This window comes from Lucilia sericata, unplaced genomic scaffold (assembly GCF_015586225.1).
Source record: "Lucilia sericata isolate MDLA Ls3-8-SP2 unplaced genomic scaffold, ASM1558622v1 Contig000520F_arrow, whole genome shotgun sequence".
In the NCBI taxonomy this organism is placed as follows: domain Eukaryota; kingdom Metazoa; phylum Arthropoda; class Insecta; order Diptera; family Calliphoridae; genus Lucilia; species Lucilia sericata.
In genome coordinates this window covers 212501-235140 of record NW_023994532.1, presented here as the reverse complement: position 1 = coordinate 235140, position 22640 = coordinate 212501, and the positions used below count along the sequence as shown (strand labels likewise).

General features: G+C 29.6%; 1 protein-coding gene across 1 annotated transcript; it reads left to right on the top strand.

The window, feature by feature from the left end:
- Nucleotides 1-629: 629 nt before the first annotated feature.
- Nucleotides 630-18974, top strand: LOC119605788 (serine/threonine-protein kinase PAK 2). Its single transcript, XM_037959093.1, has 2 exons — nucleotides 630-3954; nucleotides 18910-18974. Exon 1 carries the CDS (start codon nucleotides 1676-1678, stop codon nucleotides 3383-3385), a length of 1710 nt encoding a protein of 569 aa, XP_037815021.1. The 5' UTR covers nucleotides 630-1675; the 3' UTR covers nucleotides 3386-3954; nucleotides 18910-18974.
- The last annotated feature ends 3666 nt before the right edge of the window (nucleotides 18975-22640 follow it).

The following is a 22640-nucleotide window of genomic DNA, read 5'->3' as shown; positions in this document are numbered from 1 at the left end:
AATGGTATAATAATATAAAAAATTCTAAAATTTAATAAAAAAAACACAAGTCAAAAATTTTTAACATAGAGAGCCAAATATCAGCTGTATTTTGTTTCGGATTAACACTGCTCAATCCTGTAGTATACAAATCCAAAGTATACATACTTTTGTCTCTGAGTATTAACTTCTTTCATTTTTTTTTTTTTTTTGGTCTATATAATTTTTTGAAATTTATTTAGACAATATAAGGACGTAAATCAAGGCACTACTGTGCCCAATAAGTAACCGTTTCATCATTTATAATGTAAATATTACTTAACGTATATTATAAACTCTTCAGCTTTTGTATATATGTAACTTAAAATATATACTTAATTAGTTTTTTTGTCAAAATGTTATTAAACATTGATATAAGTAATTTATGCAAACTTTTAGAAGATAGAAATAAATAAATTTATGTAGCTTTTTCTTTTCTCTATAAAAATTTAAAATTTTTCTCTGTAACTATAATATTTTCTTTATTTTCTAGCGTTTTTTAACATACATTTAGCTAACGGCTGAGATTTAGAAAAACTTAACAACACTGCTTTTAGTTAGGGTTGTAAAATATGATTATTAGTCAGTAACAAGTACTCAGTAGTCAAATACCCAACACTTTTACAACCATTGAGAAGTTGACTTTTGTGTGAGTGCTGGAGCAGCAGAAATTGATTAAAAATTTAGTGACACGAAGAAATAATTAAGTTAAGAGTAAAAATTTGTGTTAAAAATTATAAGAATAATGTAAAAAATTTAAATAATACTTAATAGTCGAGTTATTAAGGATAAAATAACGCATACAAAGAAAACGAAAAATTTACAAGATTTACATGAAAACAGCAAGTGCCACTCCTTTTGTGTATGTGTGAGTGTAACAAGAAAAAAAAGAATAATTAATATAAAGGAACGCAAAAATTCCAGAGAAAATTTAATTTAAATCTCCTCCTAGGAGGTTTAATACACAGCAGGTAGAGAGAAAGAGATAAAGAAAGATTATTAAAAAGAGAACAACAACAAAGAAAATATGTAATTTAAATGTAATTGAATATATTTCAAAGAAAAGTGCATTTAATTAAAACTAGACAAAAACACGTTGAAGTAAAATAAAAATATTAAAATTTGGAATATTAAAAATATTAAACCATAATTTAATGATTTTTCATAAAAAGTATGATAACAAAAGCGCTGAGTAGTTAAAAAACAAAAAACAGTAAGAGGGGAGTTCAAAAGTCGCGTCCACCAGCAATAATACAAGTCCGTCGTTGTAGTACATTATTATAGTAGCAGTCGTGTGGTATTAATTCGCCTGTGTAGTGTGTTGGTGTTTTATCGTTGCTACGTTTTTCTTGCTTTTTTCCATTATTACGAATAGTAAGGAGGAAAACGAAAATTTAAACTAAAAAAAATAAAGTTGTATGAATATTGTGTTGTCGCTGCTGGTTGTTAGCGGCGTACTAAACTTGCATGACTCACTCGAAACATGCAGCAGCAGTAGTAAAAACGGCAGCAAGAGGGAATCAAATATCAAGAGCATTCATTTGCATGGACTAGATATTGTTATTGTGAAAACTAGCAGTAATTATCTTAATATTAATTGAATCAAAAAGAAAACTCTTTTTCGTTTAGGAGAAAGAAAAGTAACACCTATTCAAAAATGACTAGTTTTACTGGCATCAAAGGTTGGTTTAAGAAAAAGGAACCTATTTCGGAAATAGGTAATCCAACCAACTTTCAGCGACATTTTCATGTCTCTCGGAATGAAGAGACCGGGGTGCTAGAGGGTCTGCCCGCACCCTGGCTAAGGCTAATGAATTATCAGATATCTAAAGATGAACAGAGTAAGAATCCTGATGCTGCCTACCATGCTGTCAAATTTTATAACTATTCCATTAAGAAGAAAGAAAATGAAGCTATTTTCAAGCCCTTCATTACCGAAGAAGCCATCCATGAAGAATCCAAGGAAATTGACAACTATGTCAACTATAAAAACAAACACAAGTCTCAGGACTTGGACAGTGCCGAAGATGAGCGCTCGAGCGAGGGAAGTGCCACAACTAGCGGTAGCAGCACTTGCGGCAGTAGTAGCAATAATAGTTTTAATGACCAGCAACATGCCTCGGTGGGTTTACAGGGACTCAATGATGTTATTAAAGAGTTACAGTCCACCTTGGAGAACCAAAGGGAAACACTTAAGCCACAATTGGATATAACGAGTGAATTACCGCCACCTTTGCCTGCCAAAAAAACACAAACATTACCGCCCAAACCTCAGATTAAAGCCAAACCGAAAGGTCTTCCTCCCAGTTTGTCTAAGGGACGCAATGATTTAACTACAATTTCAACAAATGAAGGTAATCATACTATTAACACCGACACCATAATCATTAAACCGGCACCTGATACTAGCGCCGATGGCGATGGTGATGAAACTATTTTAAGACGTTCCAAAGATAAGCGTGTGCAAAAAACCGATGCCGAGATTTATGAAGAATTAAGAGCTATTTGCAATATGGATGATCCAAGAGAGCGTTACAAAACCACCATGGAAGTGGGCAAAGGAGCTTCTGGTATTGTCTTTATAGCAGCCGATAATCAGAATGAAACTCAGGTGGCTGTAAAAACTATTGATTTGAAAAATCAGTCTTCCAAAGACCTTATTCTTACCGAAATAAGAGTTCTTAAAGATTTCAATCATAAAAATTTAGTAAATTTCTTGGATGCTTACTTCTTAGAGCCAGAGGATCAATTATGGGTAATTATGGAATATATGGACGGTGGCCCTCTCACAGATGTGGTAACAGAGACGGTAATGAAGGAAAGACAAATAGCTTGTGTTTGCCGTGAAGTTCTTTATGCTATATCTTTTCTACACTCCAAAGGCATTATACATCGTGATATCAAGTCCGACAATGTACTATTGGGTATGGATGGTTCAGTAAAGGTAACAGATTTCGGTTTTTGTGCCAACATCGAGGGAGATGAAAAACGTCAAACCATGGTGGGTACCCCCTACTGGATGGCGCCTGAGGTTGTGACCCGCAAGAAATATGGCAAAAAGGTAGACATCTGGTCTATTGGCATTATGGCCATAGAAATGATAGAAGGTCAACCTCCTTACCTACACGAAACGCCACTGAGAGCCCTTTATCTGATAGCTGCCAATGGCAGACCCGATGTTAAGAGTTGGGACAAACTTAGTCCAAATCTACAAGACTTCCTCGATTGCTGTCTCCAGGTGGAGGTAGACAAACGTGCCACAGCCGATGAATTATTAAAACATCCTTTCCTAGACGACTGCAGTGAGCTTAAGGCCTTAGTGCCCAATATTAAGGCTGCCAAGAAAGTGCTTAGAAAGGGCACATAGAACAGGGTTTGTGTAGGTATCTATGTACGTGCCTAGTAGTAAACAACCATTCTAGCAACCTAAACAAAACAAAAGAAAACAACATTAAATCCAAAACAACTAAAGCGCCAGTTCACTCAGCCACATGTGTGATTCCATTGTAAATAGTAAAAACAAAACTTATTTTAGACGTATAACTATTAGTATTCTTTAAATAAAGTACGTACGTTCTCGCACAAATGTATGGATTGGTATGTACGTTTAATAGATCATATGACAGACATACAATTTTGTCAAAGCAACATAACAAATAATAACAAAAACAATAAACTAATGAATGTACGTAATCCGCAAAATGCTCTTTTTTTAAATGTAAAAACACGTTTTTACATAAAATTACATAAAAAAAGTTAACTAACATTTTGAGGGAACTGAAGTAGTTAGAGTTAAACACCTAAACAACCAACAACAACATCGAGACACCATCATTATCATAATCAAAAATAACCAATTATATTTGCTGTGAAGTCGCTGGGCGATTATAAATAAACTTATCTACTACATACATGCTACAACTTTTTAAAAAATAGGTAAGTTTACTTTTTGTTTTAAATTAATAGTTTCTCTCATTGTTAAATTTGATTTAGCACAAAATATTGTTTTATAATACGTTTAGCAAAACCTTTGACTTTCATTAATAATGTGACTTTATCGTTTTTTATTTCGTTAGCCTTTGGTAGAAGAAACAGAAAAAAAAAATACAAAATAAAATTTTTATCAGAGATTTTTTTTAAAGACTGATAACAGAAAATATTCCCTCATTTTTCAATAATAAAGTATATTTAATGCCATTTAAAAGTATGTTTATATGAATGTTATAGTTAAATATTATTATACACTACAACGTAATTGCAGTGGTGATCAGTTAATTAGCACATTTCTACAAAAAAGAAATATTCATTAAGGAATAATATGTAACATTTTTTGATATTTAATTTCTAACAAACATTTCTTTTAGTTTATTTAATTTATTTATCAGATTTTCCATTATTTTTCCTGAAAAAAAGAAGCTCTAATTCAATATTTTTGTTTTCAAATAGTAAATATTATAGCTGTACTAATTAGACCATCATTACTGTATATTTGCTAATTCATTTTTTTATGTTTGTTACACATTTTTGTTTACAATTTGCGACAAGTTTATCAAGTTTAAAATGTTCAAATTTATAAAGCTTTATTATTACATATTTTTAATTAGTTTATTTTAAAAATATTTCTTAATAAAAAGTTTTTAAATAGTATGAATTTCAATTCAAATTGTGAAATTGAAAAAGTTTCCTTTGTCTGGTGGAAATTCTTATGAATGGAGGTTCTCCGGAAGTGATTTGAAGGACTTTTGCGCATCAGGGATCCTTTGTACGATTCTATTAAAGGCCCCTTCTTGTCATGATGAATTGGTTACCTATTGATCTAATGGTTCAAGAAGTTGCCCTCAAGTTTGCGTTTTAACTCAGGACAATTTGTGGCATATTACTCAGTCAGGTCACTCTACCATAATAAACTGTTTGGCAGATATCCCAGATAACATTGATTACAGCATCCCTAAACCATCTATAGTGAGGCTAAAGAACAGTCTGTAGTCGAGATAGTCTATATTCGAGACTACAGAGCCGTCTATAGTCGAGACTGTAGAATATATACTATAATCGAGACTATAGAACAGTCTAGGGTTCTATAAATCGACTTTCGAATAATCGAACAATCGACTTTTTGTCGAAAAAAGTCGAAAAGTCGACTATCGTCTATGAAAAAGGTCGAAAAGTCGACTTTGTAAATAAAAGTCAAAAAAAGTCGAAAAGTCAAAAAATCGGAAAGTCGAAAAAAGTCGAAAAGTTGAAAAGTCGAAAAAAGTCGATAAGTCGAAAAAATTCGAAGAAAGTCGAAAAGTCGAAAAAAGTCGAAAAGTCGAAAAAAGTCGAAAAGTCGGAAAAAGTCGAAAAGAGTCGAAAATTTTAAAAAAGTGGAAAAGAGGTCAAAAACTCCAAAATAGTCGGAAAAACTCGAAAAAAGTAAAAAAATAGTCGAAATAAATCGAAAATAGTCAAAAAGTCGAAAAGTCGGAAAAAGTCGAAAAGTCGGAAAAAGTCGGAAAAAGTCGAAAAAAGTCGAAAAAAGTCGAAAAGTCGAAAAGTCGAAAAAAGTCGAAAAAAGTCGGAAAAAGTCGAAAAGTCGAAAAGTCGACCATTTATAAAATACTAAAAGTCGAAAAGTCTAAAAGTCGACTTTTAAATAAATGAAAAAGGTCGAAAAGTCGAAAAATCGACTTTTCATAAAATGGAAAAAGTCGAAAGGTCGAAAAGTCGACTTTTAACTAAATGCAAAAAGTCGAAAAGTCGACTTTTCGTTTCAACTATAGAACCCTAGAACAGTCTATAGTCGAGACTATAGAACATTCTATGGTCGAGACTATAGAACAGTCTATAGTCGAGACTATAGAACAGTCTATAGTCGAGACTATAGAACAGTCTATAGTCGAGACTATAGAACAGTCTATAGTCGAGACTATAGAACAGTCTATAGTCGAGACTATAGAACAGTCTATAGTCGAGACTATAGAACAGTTTATAGTCGAGACTATAGAACAGTCTATAGTCGAGACTATAGAACAGTCTATAGTGGAGACTATAGAACAGTCTATAGTGGAGACTATAGAACAGTCTATAGTGGAGACTATAGAACAGTCTATAGTGGAGACTATAGAACAGTCTATAGTGGAGACTATAGAACAGTCTATGGTCGAGACTATAGAACTGTCTATGATCGAGACTATAGAACTGTCTATAGTCGAGACTATAATCTTTAGTCTTGCCTATAGAACAATCTATAGTTGAGACTATAAAACTGTCTATAGTCGGGACTATAAAGCTGCTTTATGTCGTGACTACAGCAGTTTATAATCGAGATTATGGAACAGTCCATAGTCGAGACTATTGAACAATTTATAGTTGAGACTATAGAACAGTCGATAGTTGAGACTATAGCAGAGTCTATAGTTCAGAATATAGAACAGTCTATAGTTGAGACTATAGAACATTCTATAGTTGAGACTATAGATCCGTCTACATTAATATAAAATTCGGACGTAATATAGTAAAGCTTTTCTTCACTTTAATTTAAAAATCTTTACAAATTCTATTGCTTACAGTATCTAACTTCAAACCCATTAAGTTCTTAATCACAAATCACAATTTTCTTTATTTTAATAGTAAATTTGTTTTTATTATTCACGATATTTTATTTTTAACTTAATTGAATTTATGTTAAACACGCCAAGTGTTTAATAATATTTTTGGTCATATTCAAAATTAAAATAGAGAAAAAAGAAACTAATATATGTACATAAAAAGAAAACGAAATGAAAAAAAAAATTTTGCTTAAGTAATTAGTTCAGTCGAAAACCCACAAACTGCGTGATTCATTCTGGTGGTATTATTTACATTAAATATTCGTATAATTAAGGTATAACATTAATAACAAATAATTTATTTGTCAAGTGATATGTGTAACTTTGTATGTACGCATATTTAAACACTTTTTTAGGGGATGTTTGGCTATTGAGGTTTATTTTCATATTGCAAATAAATAAATTTACAGCGACGAGTTTTTGACCATGACTTAAATATGAAAAAAGTAGTTTCACACCCAACTTTTATTAAAATGTTTTTAAGTTTAAATAAAGACTAGACTAGAGACAGTTTGTTTTTTTGTACACTCATAATATGTACTAATTTTAGTCATATACCTTGAATGTAAAAACCTCTTGTTCTTGGATGGCAGTTGGACGTACAATATGTCCTAATTTAATTCCCCTTCAAAAAGGCTTAAAATGTACTAAACTTTAAAAAGTTACCTATTCATTGTACTTTTACTAATAAATCACATTTGTTGCCTCAAATAACAATACTTTGATAACAATTGTTATCTTTTGAATTCTATAAAAGAATCTCTTATCGATGCAATATATTTAAAAAAATACTTCCAATTGGGTCTTTGACACAAAAAAAAAAACTATTCAAATGCTCTCTGCATTCATTCATCAACCACAATGAATTTTTAAAGAATAAAAAAAAAGAAAAAAACACACAAAACATACAACATGTCATTGACCTAACAACATTTTATAATTGTCCATCATGTACCAAAAATTGTATAAATATGTATGTAAGTTGTAGCAGATTGGAGGAAGCAAACTAATAAATCAACTCTCGCATGTTTTCTCAATCAAATGTGTGTTATTTTCAAATTTTTCCTAATGTTCAATCAATTACTAATAATTTAAATGAAAAAGAGCAAAACCTAATATGAAGGGGGAGGATGCATTTTTGTGTGTGTGTGTAAGAATGTGTATGTCTGTGTGTAGTCAAGTCTAAAAAAAACAAGTAAGAAATTATAGTCGGGCGAGGCCGACCATATAATACCCTACATATATAATGTAATTTAGTTGCCATAATAAAGCAATTAAGTTGAATTGTACCTTGCCTTAGATATACATATTTAAGCCGTTTATTGTTGAATAAAATTGTGGACATTTAAGTGAAATTTTGATGGGGGCTTTTCATAGGGGCTAGGGTCATATGAGAACCTATTATTATGGAATTCGTGCGGGTCATCAAGTCTTGTATACAACTTGGTTTTTACAGCTTTTTGTCGAGAAATGAGTATATTAAACATAATTATGAACTTAAAAGCCCTATTCGGCGGGTTCAGTTGTATGGGGGCTAGGTGAAATAATGGACCGATCTTAACCATTTTCAATAGGCTTCGTCTACGATACCATAAAAGATCATGTGCCAAATTTCAATGAATTATCTCCAAAATTGCTACCTGTAGTTTGATTACAAGGTTTAAAAGCCCTATTCGGGGGTTCAGTTGTATGAGGGCTAGGTGAAATTATGGACCGATGTTAACCATTTTCAATAGGCTTCGTCTGCGATACCATAAAAGATCATGTGCCAAATTTCATTGAATTTTCTCCAAAATTGCGACCTGTAGTTTGATTACAAGGATTACAAGCCCTATTGGGGGATTCAGTTGTATGGGGGCTAGGTGAAATAATGGACCGATTTTAACCATTTTCAATAGGCTTCATCTGCGATACCATAAAAGATCATGTGCCAAATTTCATTGAATTTTCTCCAAAATTGCGACCTGTAGTTTGATTACAAGGATTACAAGCCCTATTGGGGGGTTCAGTTGTATGGGGGCTAGGTGAAATAATGGACCGATTTTAACCATTTTCAATAGGCTTCGTCCCTGGGACAATAGAAGATCATGTACCAAATTTCATTGAATTATCTTCAAAATTGTGACCTGTAGTTTGATTACAAGGTTTACATAGACGGACGGACAGACGGACGGACATAGCTAAATCGACTCAGAAAATGATTCTGAGCCGATTGGTATACTTTAAGATGGGTATAGGACCAATATTATTGTGCGCTACAAACATCAGCACAAACCCAATATACCCTCCCCACTAAAGTGGTGTAGGGTATAAATATTAAGTAAAATGTGAAATGTGAAAAGTGTGCGGTAATAACAATTTTTAAGTTTGCTACATTATACATTGATAAAACTTTAACTTTGAAAATCAAGTTTTGACTAAAAATCTGCGTTATCACGCAGATATTGTAATAATATCGTATTCAATAATAAAATATGATATCATAATCGCCCTAAAAAAGTAATACTGTTCTTTGGTTTATTGGTTTTTTAAAAAGTTATATTTTTTGATCAATTTAATATTTATGTTGAATTACCAAACAGAATAAAAAACTTATTTTTGCCTTCAAAAGTTTAAGGGTATTCTTTATATATATATTTTTTTTTTCTATGCAGTTGTGTTAAAATAAATTTAAAAAAAATTCTTTAACAACCCAAAACGGAAGTGAAGATATGCACATAAACATTTGTTGTTTTTCTTTCTCTATGAAAATTTTAAAAGATAACAAACATTTGTTAAATGAAATTAAATTTTGTAATTTGATTTTGGTTAAAACGTTCATAGTTGTGTATAATGGTAAAACATTATGCAGACGACAGACAGACATATGTTAAACGAAAAAAAGTCGTACGTAACATCATAAAAAACAATTTCATAACAAAAGAAATGTTAAAAAAATAATATTGAACTTTTATAAACAACAAAACAAAAGAAAACCAATAAATTTTAAATTTCATATACAATTTTTTAAAAAAAATGCTAATAATTTCTCCACATCTCTTCACAACACACAATAAAGTTTGAATAAAGTTTATTTTTCAATACTTTTTTTGATTTTTGCTTTCGTTTTAAAAGCAAATCCCTCTCTCTCTTGTTTTATTTAACTTTTTTTTATAAATTTGTATATGTTTTTTGTTTTTATTTTGCGGTACATATTTTGTTATTGTTTTTTTTTTTTTTTTTTTTTCTTTCTACAACACAATTTTCATTTGGTTATTTTTACTTGGAATTAAAGATGAATCACAAATTTAAAGTATATGAATATTTAACTAACATGTTTGAGGTTTATTTTTTTCAATAGATTCCATTTCCAAGTCTCCCCAACTCTTCTCATTCCCTGTTTCGTGCTTTATAATTTGTACATTTTTGTGGTTCACTATTGTTATTTTAATCAATTTATTTTCATATATCGAATGGAACGAACGGTCTTACTGACAGGGTCATAAATTCAATTTAATAATTATACATACTTTCATAGAGTGAATTTTTCATTACGTGAAATAGTTTTAAGCTTTGCTTTATATTTGTCAAGTTTTGGTGTTTGGATTATACGATGAGAATGGTATATACGAATTAGTTATACCGTTTGAAATTTCTACTAAATAATTTTGCGACTGAATTTTTATAGGTAGCGGTTTAATGATGCCCATGAGATACCTAGGTACCTTCGGGCCAAAGTTTTGAATAATTCTTCAGACTGGCTTTTGAGAGATATATAGATAGATAGACAGATCGATAGATAGATAGATAGATAGATAGATAGATAGATAGATAGATAGATAGATAGATAGATAGATAGATATATAGATATATAGATAGATAGATATATAGATACTTTAAAAACTTTAGATAGATAGATAGATAGATAGATAGATAGATAGATAGATAGATAGATAGATAGATAGATAGATAGATAGATAGATAGATAGATAGATAGATAGATAGATAGATAGATAGATAGATAGATAGATAGATAGATAGATAGATAGATAGATAGATAGATAGATAGATAGATAGATAGATAGATAGATAGATAGATAGATAGATAGATAGATAGATAGATAGATAGATAGATAGATAGATAGATAGATAGATAGATAGATAGATAGATAGATAGATAGATAGATAGATAGATAGATAGATAGATAGATAGATAGATAGATAGATAGATAGATCGATAGATCGATAGATCGATAGATCGATAGATAGATAGATAGATATATAGATAGATAGATAGATAGATAGATAGATAGATAGATAGATAGATAGATAGATAGATAGATACTTTAAAAACTTTCGTCTTTTTACTAAATGTTTAATATTATTAAAAATTTACATTTTTTACAAAATTTTCCTAATTTTTACAGAATTTCGTTTTTTCGCTGAAATTCCAATTTTTAATAGACCAGAAAATATGCTTTTATAAGAAATCCATTTTTTTACTAAAAATGCAAATAATCTTTTAATAAGAATATTATGTTTTTGAACAAGAATCCGATTTTTATCTCAATATCTGTTAATTTTACTAAATTTTCCATATTTCCGCCAAATTTTTTATTTTTAATGTCGATTTTCGAAAACCCATATTAGAAAATGGTAAAACAAATTGCATAGCTTTTTGCCGATTCAATTTCTGATATATAATACTAAAAAAAAGATATAGTTTTTAAGTTTGATGATTAATGTTTTCGCTAGGATTTATTACCTAAAACTTTGTGCTAGCTAATAAGTCATTCTTCTTACTAAGAAAGCGTTGCTCAGTAATTATCGTCATCAATACTATATCGTTTTTAAATATTTATTCATAATTCAACGAAAATAATTATAAAAAACACATTTCTCACAAATGTAAAATTAACTATCAACTTCTAATTTGGCCCTTAATAGATAATGGTCCAAACAAAGAGAACATGTCTTACATAAAGTTTCAAAATATATTCAAAATTTAAACTTTTTCAACATAATCGTACTTTTAACCATTTTAATTTTATAGTTTTTATTTTGGTTCCTTCCTTCTTTTTTTTAAAAATGCATAATCATGCACTTTTATTGCATTTGTAGTACATACATACATCAATGCATTTCGATTTAAAAAAAAACCGTCTACATATTATTATTATTATTGCGCATAAATAATGATTTAAGATGCAATACTCAGACGTCGATGGTCATTCATAGTACAATTTTTTGGTTTGTTGTACTTCAATTTGTTATTGTCGCTTAATTTTTTTTTTTTTTTATTTTTTTGGTTTGAGTTTTAATTATTCATAACGCGTGTTTGGGACACAAATATAAAACAAAACAAAAAAATCAGTTTCATTTTTGTTTTAGATTTATTTGGGTTTATTATGTATAGTTACTGTAATATGTATGTGTGTAGATTTATGTATATATTTAAATTTACATACGTAAATATATACTTCGTACGTACTTTATAAGTATATAGCCGTATTTATCGACACTTTATTCATTTCTGTTTTGTAAATGCAGTAAATGTTTTTCATTGCATTAGCAGGGTTTTCATAAGCAGCATTCGCTTTGTTTTTCATTTGGATGTTATTGAATAAATGTGTCGTCTAAGTCGTGCGGTACGTTTTATTATGTGTGTGTAGACATGTATTAAACCGGCGCGATAGTTCTTGTTTTACTTCCTATCGGCACGAGTCGGGTTTGAGTGATTATGCGATATCCAATTTTGTTTACATACATAAGTATTTATGTAGATAGATAGATAGATAGATAGATAGATAGATAGATAGATAGATAGATAGATAGATAGATAGATAGATAGATAGATAGATAGATAGATAGATAGATAGATAGATAGATATATAGATAAATAGAATAATCATTTCCTAAATCTGAAAAAACCCTGTCGAATTTTTCTTAATAAAGTTTTCTATTTTCACTAAAAATATTAAATATTTTCTTTGAATTTCGTTTAGTGTATATATTCAGTAAAAATAAAAATATTTATCCAGACAATTATATGAATAAAAACCATAGCAGAAATATAGAAGTTAGTGTCAATCTCTCATTATTTTTTTTAATTCTCTATCTGACATGCTTAAGGATTTTGAAGTTTTCGTTAAATTAGTGATACCATATACAGTTTAATTTTTCCCATTTTATAATGAAATTTCTATATATGCTTTAAAGTTTATGTAAAAAATTTATAAAAATAAGTTCAATTCTGTTAGAAAATATTATAAAAATAGTTCTTTTGAATAAAATCACATATATATTAAAATCTTTTAAAACTAATTTGTAAAATTAATTAGAGAATAAATATGAGCTGCTTTTCCCGAACTGAAAAAATACGAAATACTTCTGCAAAAATTCCAATGTAAGATTTTTTAAAGATTATATTACCGGGTAAACGCCAACAGTGGCTTGAAAGATGCAAAACCAACGAAGAAAATTTGCCAAAAGAGCCTATGGTTTGTTCAGATCATTTCTTTAAAAGTGACATTACAATCAATTCAAAACGTTCAAGATTGGATAGAGATGCTATCCCAATAACTACTAGATATGTACATGCGGTTACATTATTTCAAATATGGGTCTTACAGAATTTGGCTTTAGAACTTCAGAAAAAAAGTTCAAAATTATACCTATACAAATTTATTGTCCGTGGGAGGGTTATATAAGCCAAATACCAACTTTTTGAACCATTTGGAATACTTAAATTCTATTTTTTTAAGATATAATGAAAATTCACTGTCAAGTAATCCTAATTATATGTCAAATTTGTTAAATTTATCTAAAATTAATTTAGATAAGAAAATTGTTAAACGATTTTATCTAGGCCGAACATTTTTCCGAATTAGGTTTTTAAACCGTCATTTAAAAGAAAACAAATATTCACATAGCAATAAAAAAATTCTCACTTAATAAACCCGAAATGTGTTTTATTTATAAGTTAGTAGAGGAAATCAGTAATTTAATTAACTTCCTTTACTATAACATTTTATTTAGATAAATTAACTACACATTTTTTGTAAAATATTTCTTGAAATCCATTATTATTATTTTTAACATGTGGCAACTCTGTATATAAAGTTAAAAATAAGGAAAACGTCAAAAAACCTTATTTAAATTTAATTTTTTTGATTGAGACTACCTTCTATATTTCTGCTATGATAAAAACGAACCAACTTGTAAATTGGCAATATGTATATTTATTATGATCATTTTCAATAATAAACACGTCTCCTTTAGGTTCTAAAATTAAACATAAGTATATATAGAGTTATTTAACATTACTATTAAACAGTCACTTTTTAACAAAGAAACTTCCAATCATTTCGTACAAAAGGAAATGCAGTAATGACGCATTTAAAGTTACAACAATGAAATGTGTAAAATATACTATGTAAGTAGCAGTATTTATTAATTTTGTATAGTATATATAGTAATATACTAAACTGGCGCCACCTTTTGACGTTTTCTTGTTAAAGTTTTTTTCAAAAATAAAATCCGATTCTAAAATCTTATGTTTAAAGTACATACATATTCTTTATTTTATCCGCGCAGTATATAATTTTTCCATTTTTTCTTTTACTATATAAATTCTCCTTTAAATCTAATTATAGTTTTGTAAGTCTAGCAAAACCTTAAGTGTCTTCTGTTGATATATTTAGATGTTTGGTTGTCGTTATTGTTAAATGCATATGAAGCGTATATGGAGTATGTTAAGTACCCAATGTTTGTTTGTTGCTCTTTCTTATCTTTTAAACTATAAAACATATTCGTCGTTGCATTTTGTGTTCATTATTATTATTATTTTTACTTTGTGTAGTAATTTTGTTGTAATATTTTTTTTACATTATGGAGTATAATAATAGAATAGGAATTGATTGAATTGCCATTACTGAAAACATATGTTAAATAAATAATAAGAAAACAATTGGAATATTATGGGAGAATATAGGAGTTCAAAGATTTTAAGCGTGTTTCCATTGCTGTTAGAAAAATAAGTTTGACTATTTTTCTGCTCACTACTATACAATTTCATACTTACATACATATGTATGAAATTGTACGTACATGCCATATAACACATATGTATTTTTATATTTTTATTGTTGTAAAGTGTGATGACACTGATCATTTTTCACATTGCATTTCTTTCCACACTATAATGTTATTTTATTGTCGTTAGCCTAAATAGTAGTGGTGGTTTCTCTCTAACTATTGTCAAATGGAAAAAAAACATATGTGAAAATTAAAAACCATTTTGCTAGGATCGTTTCTTATTTTTAAAGAAAATTAATATTTTCTTAATAATCTTTATATTATATTTGCTATGACAAATATAATAAAATATAAGACTAGACTAGACTAAGCTATATACCAGACTATAGATTAGACTATAGACTAGACTATAGACTAGACTATAGACTAGACCATAGACTAGACTAGACTATAGACTAGACTATAGACTAGACTATAGACTAGACTAGACTAGACTATAGACTAGACTATAGACTAGACTATAGACTAGACTATAGACTAGACTATAGACTAGACTATAGACTAGACTATAGACTAGACTAGAATATAGATTAGACTATGGACTAGACTATAGACGAGGCTATAGACTAGACTGTGGACTAGACTATAGACAAGACTATAGACTAGACTATGGGCTAGACTATAGACTAGACTATGGACTAGACTATAGATTAGACTATAGATTAGACTATAGATTAGACTATAGACTAGACTATGGACTAGACTATAGACTAGAATATAGACTATAGATTAGACTATAGACTAGACTATAAACTAGACCATAGACTAGACTATAGACTAGACTAGACTATAGACTAGACTATAGACTAGACTATAGACCAGACTGAACTATAGACAGACTATAGACTAGACTATAGACTAGACTATAGACTAGACTATAGACTAGACTATAGACTAGACTATAGACTAGACTATAGACTAGACTATAGACTAGACTATATAGACTAGACTATAGACTAGACTATAGACTAGACTATAGACTAGACTATAGACTAGACTATAGACTAGACTATAGACTAGACTATAGACTAGACTATAGACTAGACTATAGACTAGACTATAGACTAGACTATAGACTAGACTATAGACTAGACTATAGACTAGACTGTAGACTAGACTATAGACTAGACTATAGACTAGACTGTAGACTAGACTGTAGACTAGACTATAGACTAGACTAGACTATAGACTAGACTAGACTATAGACTAGACTATAGACTAGACTATAGACTAGACTATTGACTAGACTATTGACTAGACTATAGACTAGACTATTGACTAGACTATTGACTAGACTATAGACTAGAATATAGACTTGACTATATACTAGACTATACTAATAATACTTGCAATCTGATCATTTTACTATTTTCCAATACATACATACATAGCTGGCCCTCTGCTTATTGTATTGAAAATTTTCTAGATTAAACAGCAACGAACAACTGTAATTATTGTTTAAAATTTAACTGCTTTTTTTGTTATTTTATTTTTTATAACAAAAATAATAGAAATATCTATTATTTATATATAAAAAAAAATATATAGAAAAGCAAATCATTCACCAATTAAATTTTACTTTATGACTCATCACATTCATTTCTAGGGTTAAAATATTAAAAAAAATGTTTGTTTACTTTATCAAAGTAAAGGGGTTATAAATTATATCTCTGTATTATTGGGGATGGAAATTTAATTTTGTATGATAATTATGTCTAATATTGTACATCTTGTTTTTTAAATATAAGGTTATAAAATTTTAGTCTATAATAAAATTTTAGGCTTGTAATATAGCAAATATTTATTTAAAAAACCTATAGTATTGACTATAGACTTGACTATAGACTTTTCTATTGTCAATTCAATAATCTGGTCTATAGTCAATTCTATAGACTGGTCTTTAGTCAAGACTTGCTTTATAATTATTAAACAATGTCCCAAAATATATGATCGGAAATCATAACAAATTAATGAGGATAAATGTTATGTATATAAAAACCAAATAATATTTATTATTAAATTGCAAAACTCCAAAAATAATACTGAAATTAACTACAATGATGAGAATATGAATAAATTAGTAATATTTATGTATTAGGAAAAGCAAAAATAAAACAAAAAACACAAATTAAAAAAAAATAATAATAATAATAGTGACATTGTAACCTTCAATAATTTGTTTTGAAAATGTATCTATACTCTAACGTATTGTAGGTACTAATATGACTTTAAAATTTTATACATTCATGTACATATAAAATTACGCTAGACAATATTTTTTTTTTGTCTTTTTGCAACTAACATCAAGTTTTGATAATAATGAAAATTTTATAAATTGTTTTTGTTAATTATAGCAAACATTTTTTCTATACTGTTTGTTTTTAAAATTTTTTTTATATAATTTTTTTTATTTATTTGTTCGAGGTATTAGTTTTGCTTATCGTTATAGAAAATGTTATCAATATATTTTTTTAAAGATATAGACAAAAAAGTTGAAAATGTATAAGGCAATTAGTTTGTGATTTTATTTAATAATAAACAAACTGTTAATGACCGAAAAATTGTTGACCGAAAAGTTTAAAGTTTTATAATGTAAAATAATAAACATAAATTCAACAAGAACAGGAAATGTTATTAACGCATAAAAATGTTAGTCCTATTCCACCTTAAAGTATAACAATCGGTTAAGAATAAATTTCTGAGTCGATTAGGCCACTGCCTTACTACTTACTACTTACTCACTTACTTACTTTCTTACTTACTTACTTACTTACTTACTTACTTACTTACTTACTTACTTACGGACGGACGTACGACGGACGGACGGACGGACGGACACGGACGGACGAGGACGGACGGACGGACGGACGGACGAGGACGGACGGACGGACGGACGGACGGACGACGGACGGACGGACGGACGGACGGACGGACGGACGGACGGACGGACGGACGGACGGACGGACGGACGGACGGACGGACGGACGGACGGACGGACGGACGGACGACGGACGGACGGACGGACGGACGGACGGGACGGACGGACGGACGGACGACGGACGACGGACGGACGGACGGACGGACGGACGGACGGACGGACGGACGGACGGACGGACGGACGGACGGACGGACGGACGGACGGACGGACGACGGACGGACGGACGGACGGACGGACGGACGGACGGACGGACGGACGGACGGACGGACGGACGGACGGACGGACGGACGGACGGAGGACGGACGGACGGACGGACGACGGACGACGACGGAGGACGGACGGACGGACGGACGGACGGACGGACGGACGGACGGACGGACGGACGGACGGACGGACGGACGGTACGAAAACCCAACACGAACCCGAGTCATTAAGACGGACTACTCACTCTAACTTAACTACTTAACTATTCTGACCTAATTAATTACTTACGCGATACTTACTTCACTTACTAATGACGGTACTTACGACGTAACTGACTTACTTATTACTTAGTTACTTATGAATTATTTAACTGACTTACTGACTTACTTACTAACTGAATTACTTACTTAATACACTTACTTACGTAACTTACTTACTACTTACTACTTACTTACTTACTTACTTACTTACTTACGTATTACTACTTACTTACTTACTTACTTAACTTAACTTACTACTACTTACTTACTTACTTACTACTTACTTACTACTTACTTACTTACTTACTTACTTACTTACTTACTTACTTACTTTACTTACTTACTTACTTACTTACTTACTTACTTACTTACTTACTACTTACTTATTACTTACTTACTTACTTACTTACCTTACTTACTTTAACTTACTTACCTACTACCTTATTACTTACTTACTTAACTTACTTACTTACTTACTACTACCTACTTAACTTGTAATGTACTTTACTTAGTGCTGAATATAGCAAGTGTCCCAATTTCCTCATAAAAGCCCTATTATTACAATACCTTCTCAAAACCTCTATCAGAATCCTTACTCGACTTTGTAACGCCTCCTTCAGCACTTATATATAGGTACTGTTCTCTGGCACATGCCAAACCATTACCTTCGGCAATCTAGTCTAATGTTTTTTAAAAATCTCAATTTGTTCAAACTAATAAAACTAAAAGTTTTCTTTACCACAAATAAACATATTCTTTTATAAGTACTTCAGATCAAATAATTACTTATTAACTAATGTTTGCATTACTTTCTTTTTTTCAGACTCAACATGTAAATTATGGTTTAAACAAATAATGGAACAAACGAAGTCAATAATATGCTGACAACAAAACATCCTAAAGTAATTGAAATAAAAAATTATATACACTCCGCACAATTGTTTTGAAAAGCCGATCTACTATATATAATTCCAAACAATAACCAATACCCACGCTTCGTATACAATTAAATTAAATTGCGAAATATTCACATTAAATATTAACAATATTAAAATATGAGAAAAACAAAATTAAAATGAAAATATGCTAAACTTAAACGAATTAGTTTTAAAAATAAATATTTAAACTTAAATTTTATATATCCGTATATACATACATGCATATAACTGTAGATCTGTCCCTTTAACCTTTCTCTTTTTTATTTTGTAGTAGAATATATTAAACGTACATTACTATACAATATACAATTATAATTATACCAACAAATAGTGCATTTTTTAAGGATACTTATAATAATATGTATTAATGTGCTATTTTACAAGAAACAAACGTAACATTTAACAAAAACAAAACTATAATAATATGTTTTATTATATTATTAGTGACAACTAAATATTAACAAAAAATAATAAATATTGCCAAAATTTTATTTCAATTTTAATGTAATTTATATGTATTGAATGTATATTTGAAAATATACTGCAAAATAACAAATGCATAATGAAAAATAAACAATTATTATTACTGAGCAAAATATGTAGTTTAAAAAAATACGTATTTATTAAGATTTAAACAAACAAAATATTAAGTTTTTCTTTTTAATTATTAAAAAAATGTGATTTAAGCGATTTTAAACCAAGTTTTTTTGCAATTATCTTTTTTTTTTTCTTACTCTAGTATTTAGTAACAGTTTTATTTCACAATTAATGTAAAATTTTGATGCAATCTTTCTAAAATTAATAAAAAAAATTTACCAAAAATTAAAAAATTGAAAATATAAAACATACTAATATTAATATAAAAGTGCCATTAGGTCTTTAGAATCTTAATAAAAAAAACACTAACATAAACTACATAAAGAAACTATTTATATAAAAAGAAAACATTAACCACATCACAAATACATACATATTTAAGAAATTTATTTTAATTTTATATTGTGGAAAATACAAGCTACATAGAAATAGATGGAATTTATTAATTTGTTTAATAATAAAGAGAAAATATATAATTTAAAAAACAGGTCATTAAAAAATAAGTAGCAAATACTTTTTTTTTTTGTCAAGAACTGTTCATTTAGCTCAAACATTTGATTCATGCAATTGTTTATAATCTTTCCAAATTTTAACACATTGGAGTCGCCTTCTAACAGCCATTTTCTGTGAAAAACTTACTAATTCATTTGATGCTTAGTTACCAAAAAGTCATGAGCCGTCTACTTTGTCTTAATTCTATAGTACCATATTTTTAAGAAGATGAATTTGTTAAAAATTGTTTCCAACAATTGCATCATTGAATTGTTCATAAACTTCCCTAGTTTTCATCAGACTAAAGTCACCTCATAACAGCCGTTGCGATTCTAATTTGGTGCTTCTTCGAAAAACGCATTAATTTTATTAATGCTTAGTTCGTGCTACCGAGTCGACTTTGAGCTGTTTAGACGAATTCGGGATTAATCAACTTTGAGCCATTTCCTTAGGCAATCTGGTCTAATTTTTTTTAAAAAGATCAGCTTATACAAACAAATCTTACCGGACATTTTCTTGACTACAAATAAATAGTCACCCCTATTCTGCATTTCGAATACGTTTACGTATTCAGTTACGCAACGATCGAAAAAAGGTATTCCAACAAAAAACTGAATCGTAAGAAAACAATGCTTTACGAATGTGTGTATTCTGCGTTACGATTGTACCTACGTTTTTGTAAGTTGTTGTTTATGTGGCGGAGAGTCGGATCGAAATGCAGAATACCAAAGTTGTCAAACGGAGAAAATTTCAATTCAAATTGAAATGCAGAATAGGGGCCAGTATTTCAGATCAAATATCATAGTCTGTAGCCAAGTCTAGTCTATAGTTTCATCTATAGTCTAGTCTATAGTCTTGTCTATGGTCTACTCTATAGTCTAGTCTATAGTTTAGTCTATAGTCTAGTTTATAGTCGAGTCTGTGGTCTAGGCTAGAATAAACCATAGCTTTGTCTCTATAGTTTAATCTATAGTCTAGTCTACAGCATAGTCTGTAGCCTATTCTATAGTATAGTTTATAGTCTAGTTTACAGATTCGACTATGGTCTAGTCTATAGCTTCTTCTATAGATTCGTCTATAGTCTAGTTTATAGCCTAGTCTATATAAAAGTCTGTAGTCTAGTCTATAGTCAAGTTTATAGTGTAGTCCATTGTCTAGTCCATAGTTTCGACTATGGTCTAGTCTATCGTTTCGTCTGTAGTATAATATAGTGTAATCTATAGCCTGGTCTATAGTATATTCTATAGTTTGGACTATAGTTTAATTTACAGTCTAGTCTATAGCCAACTCTAGACTATAGTTTCGTCTATGGTGTAGCCTACAGTTTCATCTATAGTAAGTTTTGTCTATAGTCTATAATCTAGTCTCTAGTTTAATCTATGGTCTAGACTATAGTCTAGTTTATAGTGTAGCCTATAGTCTAGTCTGTAGTATAGTTTAGAGTCTAGTCTATAGTGTCTATAGTCTAGTCTATAGTCTTGTCTATATTCTTGTCTATAGCCTGGTCTATAGTCTGGTCTAGCCAGTCTGGTCTTTACTGGAGTTTAGTGAAACATTTCACTTTTGTAAAAAGAAAAACTAAACGTTCTTAGTAGGACCTATTTCAAGGCCGCTGTTATAACAGCATATTAATTTAACATCTAAAGGCTTATCATAATTTTTGAGTTTATCTAAGGTTGTTGGAAGTTTAGCCTACAATCTTTACTGGAGTTTAGTGAAACTTTTCACTTTTATAAAAAGGAAATCTAAACATTCTCAGTAGGACCTATTTCTATACCGCTGGTATAACAGCATATCATTGTATCATCTAAAGACTTATAATAGTTTTTGAGTTTATCTAAGGTTTATGGAAGTTTTTTTTTTTGTAAATTTAAAAATTTATAATTTGTAATTGATAATCAATATGAGAGCAAGCATTTTCCAAATACAGTAGAACCTTGATTATCCGTGATTCGATTCACCACCAACTCGGAAAATCGAGGTCCCACTGTAGATCGTTTCTATGTAATTGTATTTTCGCAAATTAAAATTTTCCATTCCTTTTTAAAACAATAACAGAAATAAAGCAGAGATTTTTAAAAGAAAACAAAATGATTTGATTACTTCCTAATAGCATAATTTTAGATTTTTCCATTTAATTTAAATCTATGGCACTCTTGATCTACATAAATTTGCTTATGAATAACGTAATAAATAGAAATTAAACAACTAAAGAAATTTTCATATAAATAGTGAACTCTGTGAATATTTATATAAACTTGCTTTCTTAATACTTTTTAAAACTAAAAAGTAAAACCAAAATTAAACTTTATTAAGTTAATTATAATTATTAAGGTTTGTGTCATTTTATAAATGGAAATTCTAAAACAACAATTCTAAATAAAACAACAGAAAATAAAGTGTTCCAAGGCAAGTTTATATAATTATTCCCACAGATGCAAAGAAAATAAAAATTCTTAACAATACATATTTGGTATTAGTTAAATTAAATATAATAAACATTTTTATTATAAGAAATATCAAGTGA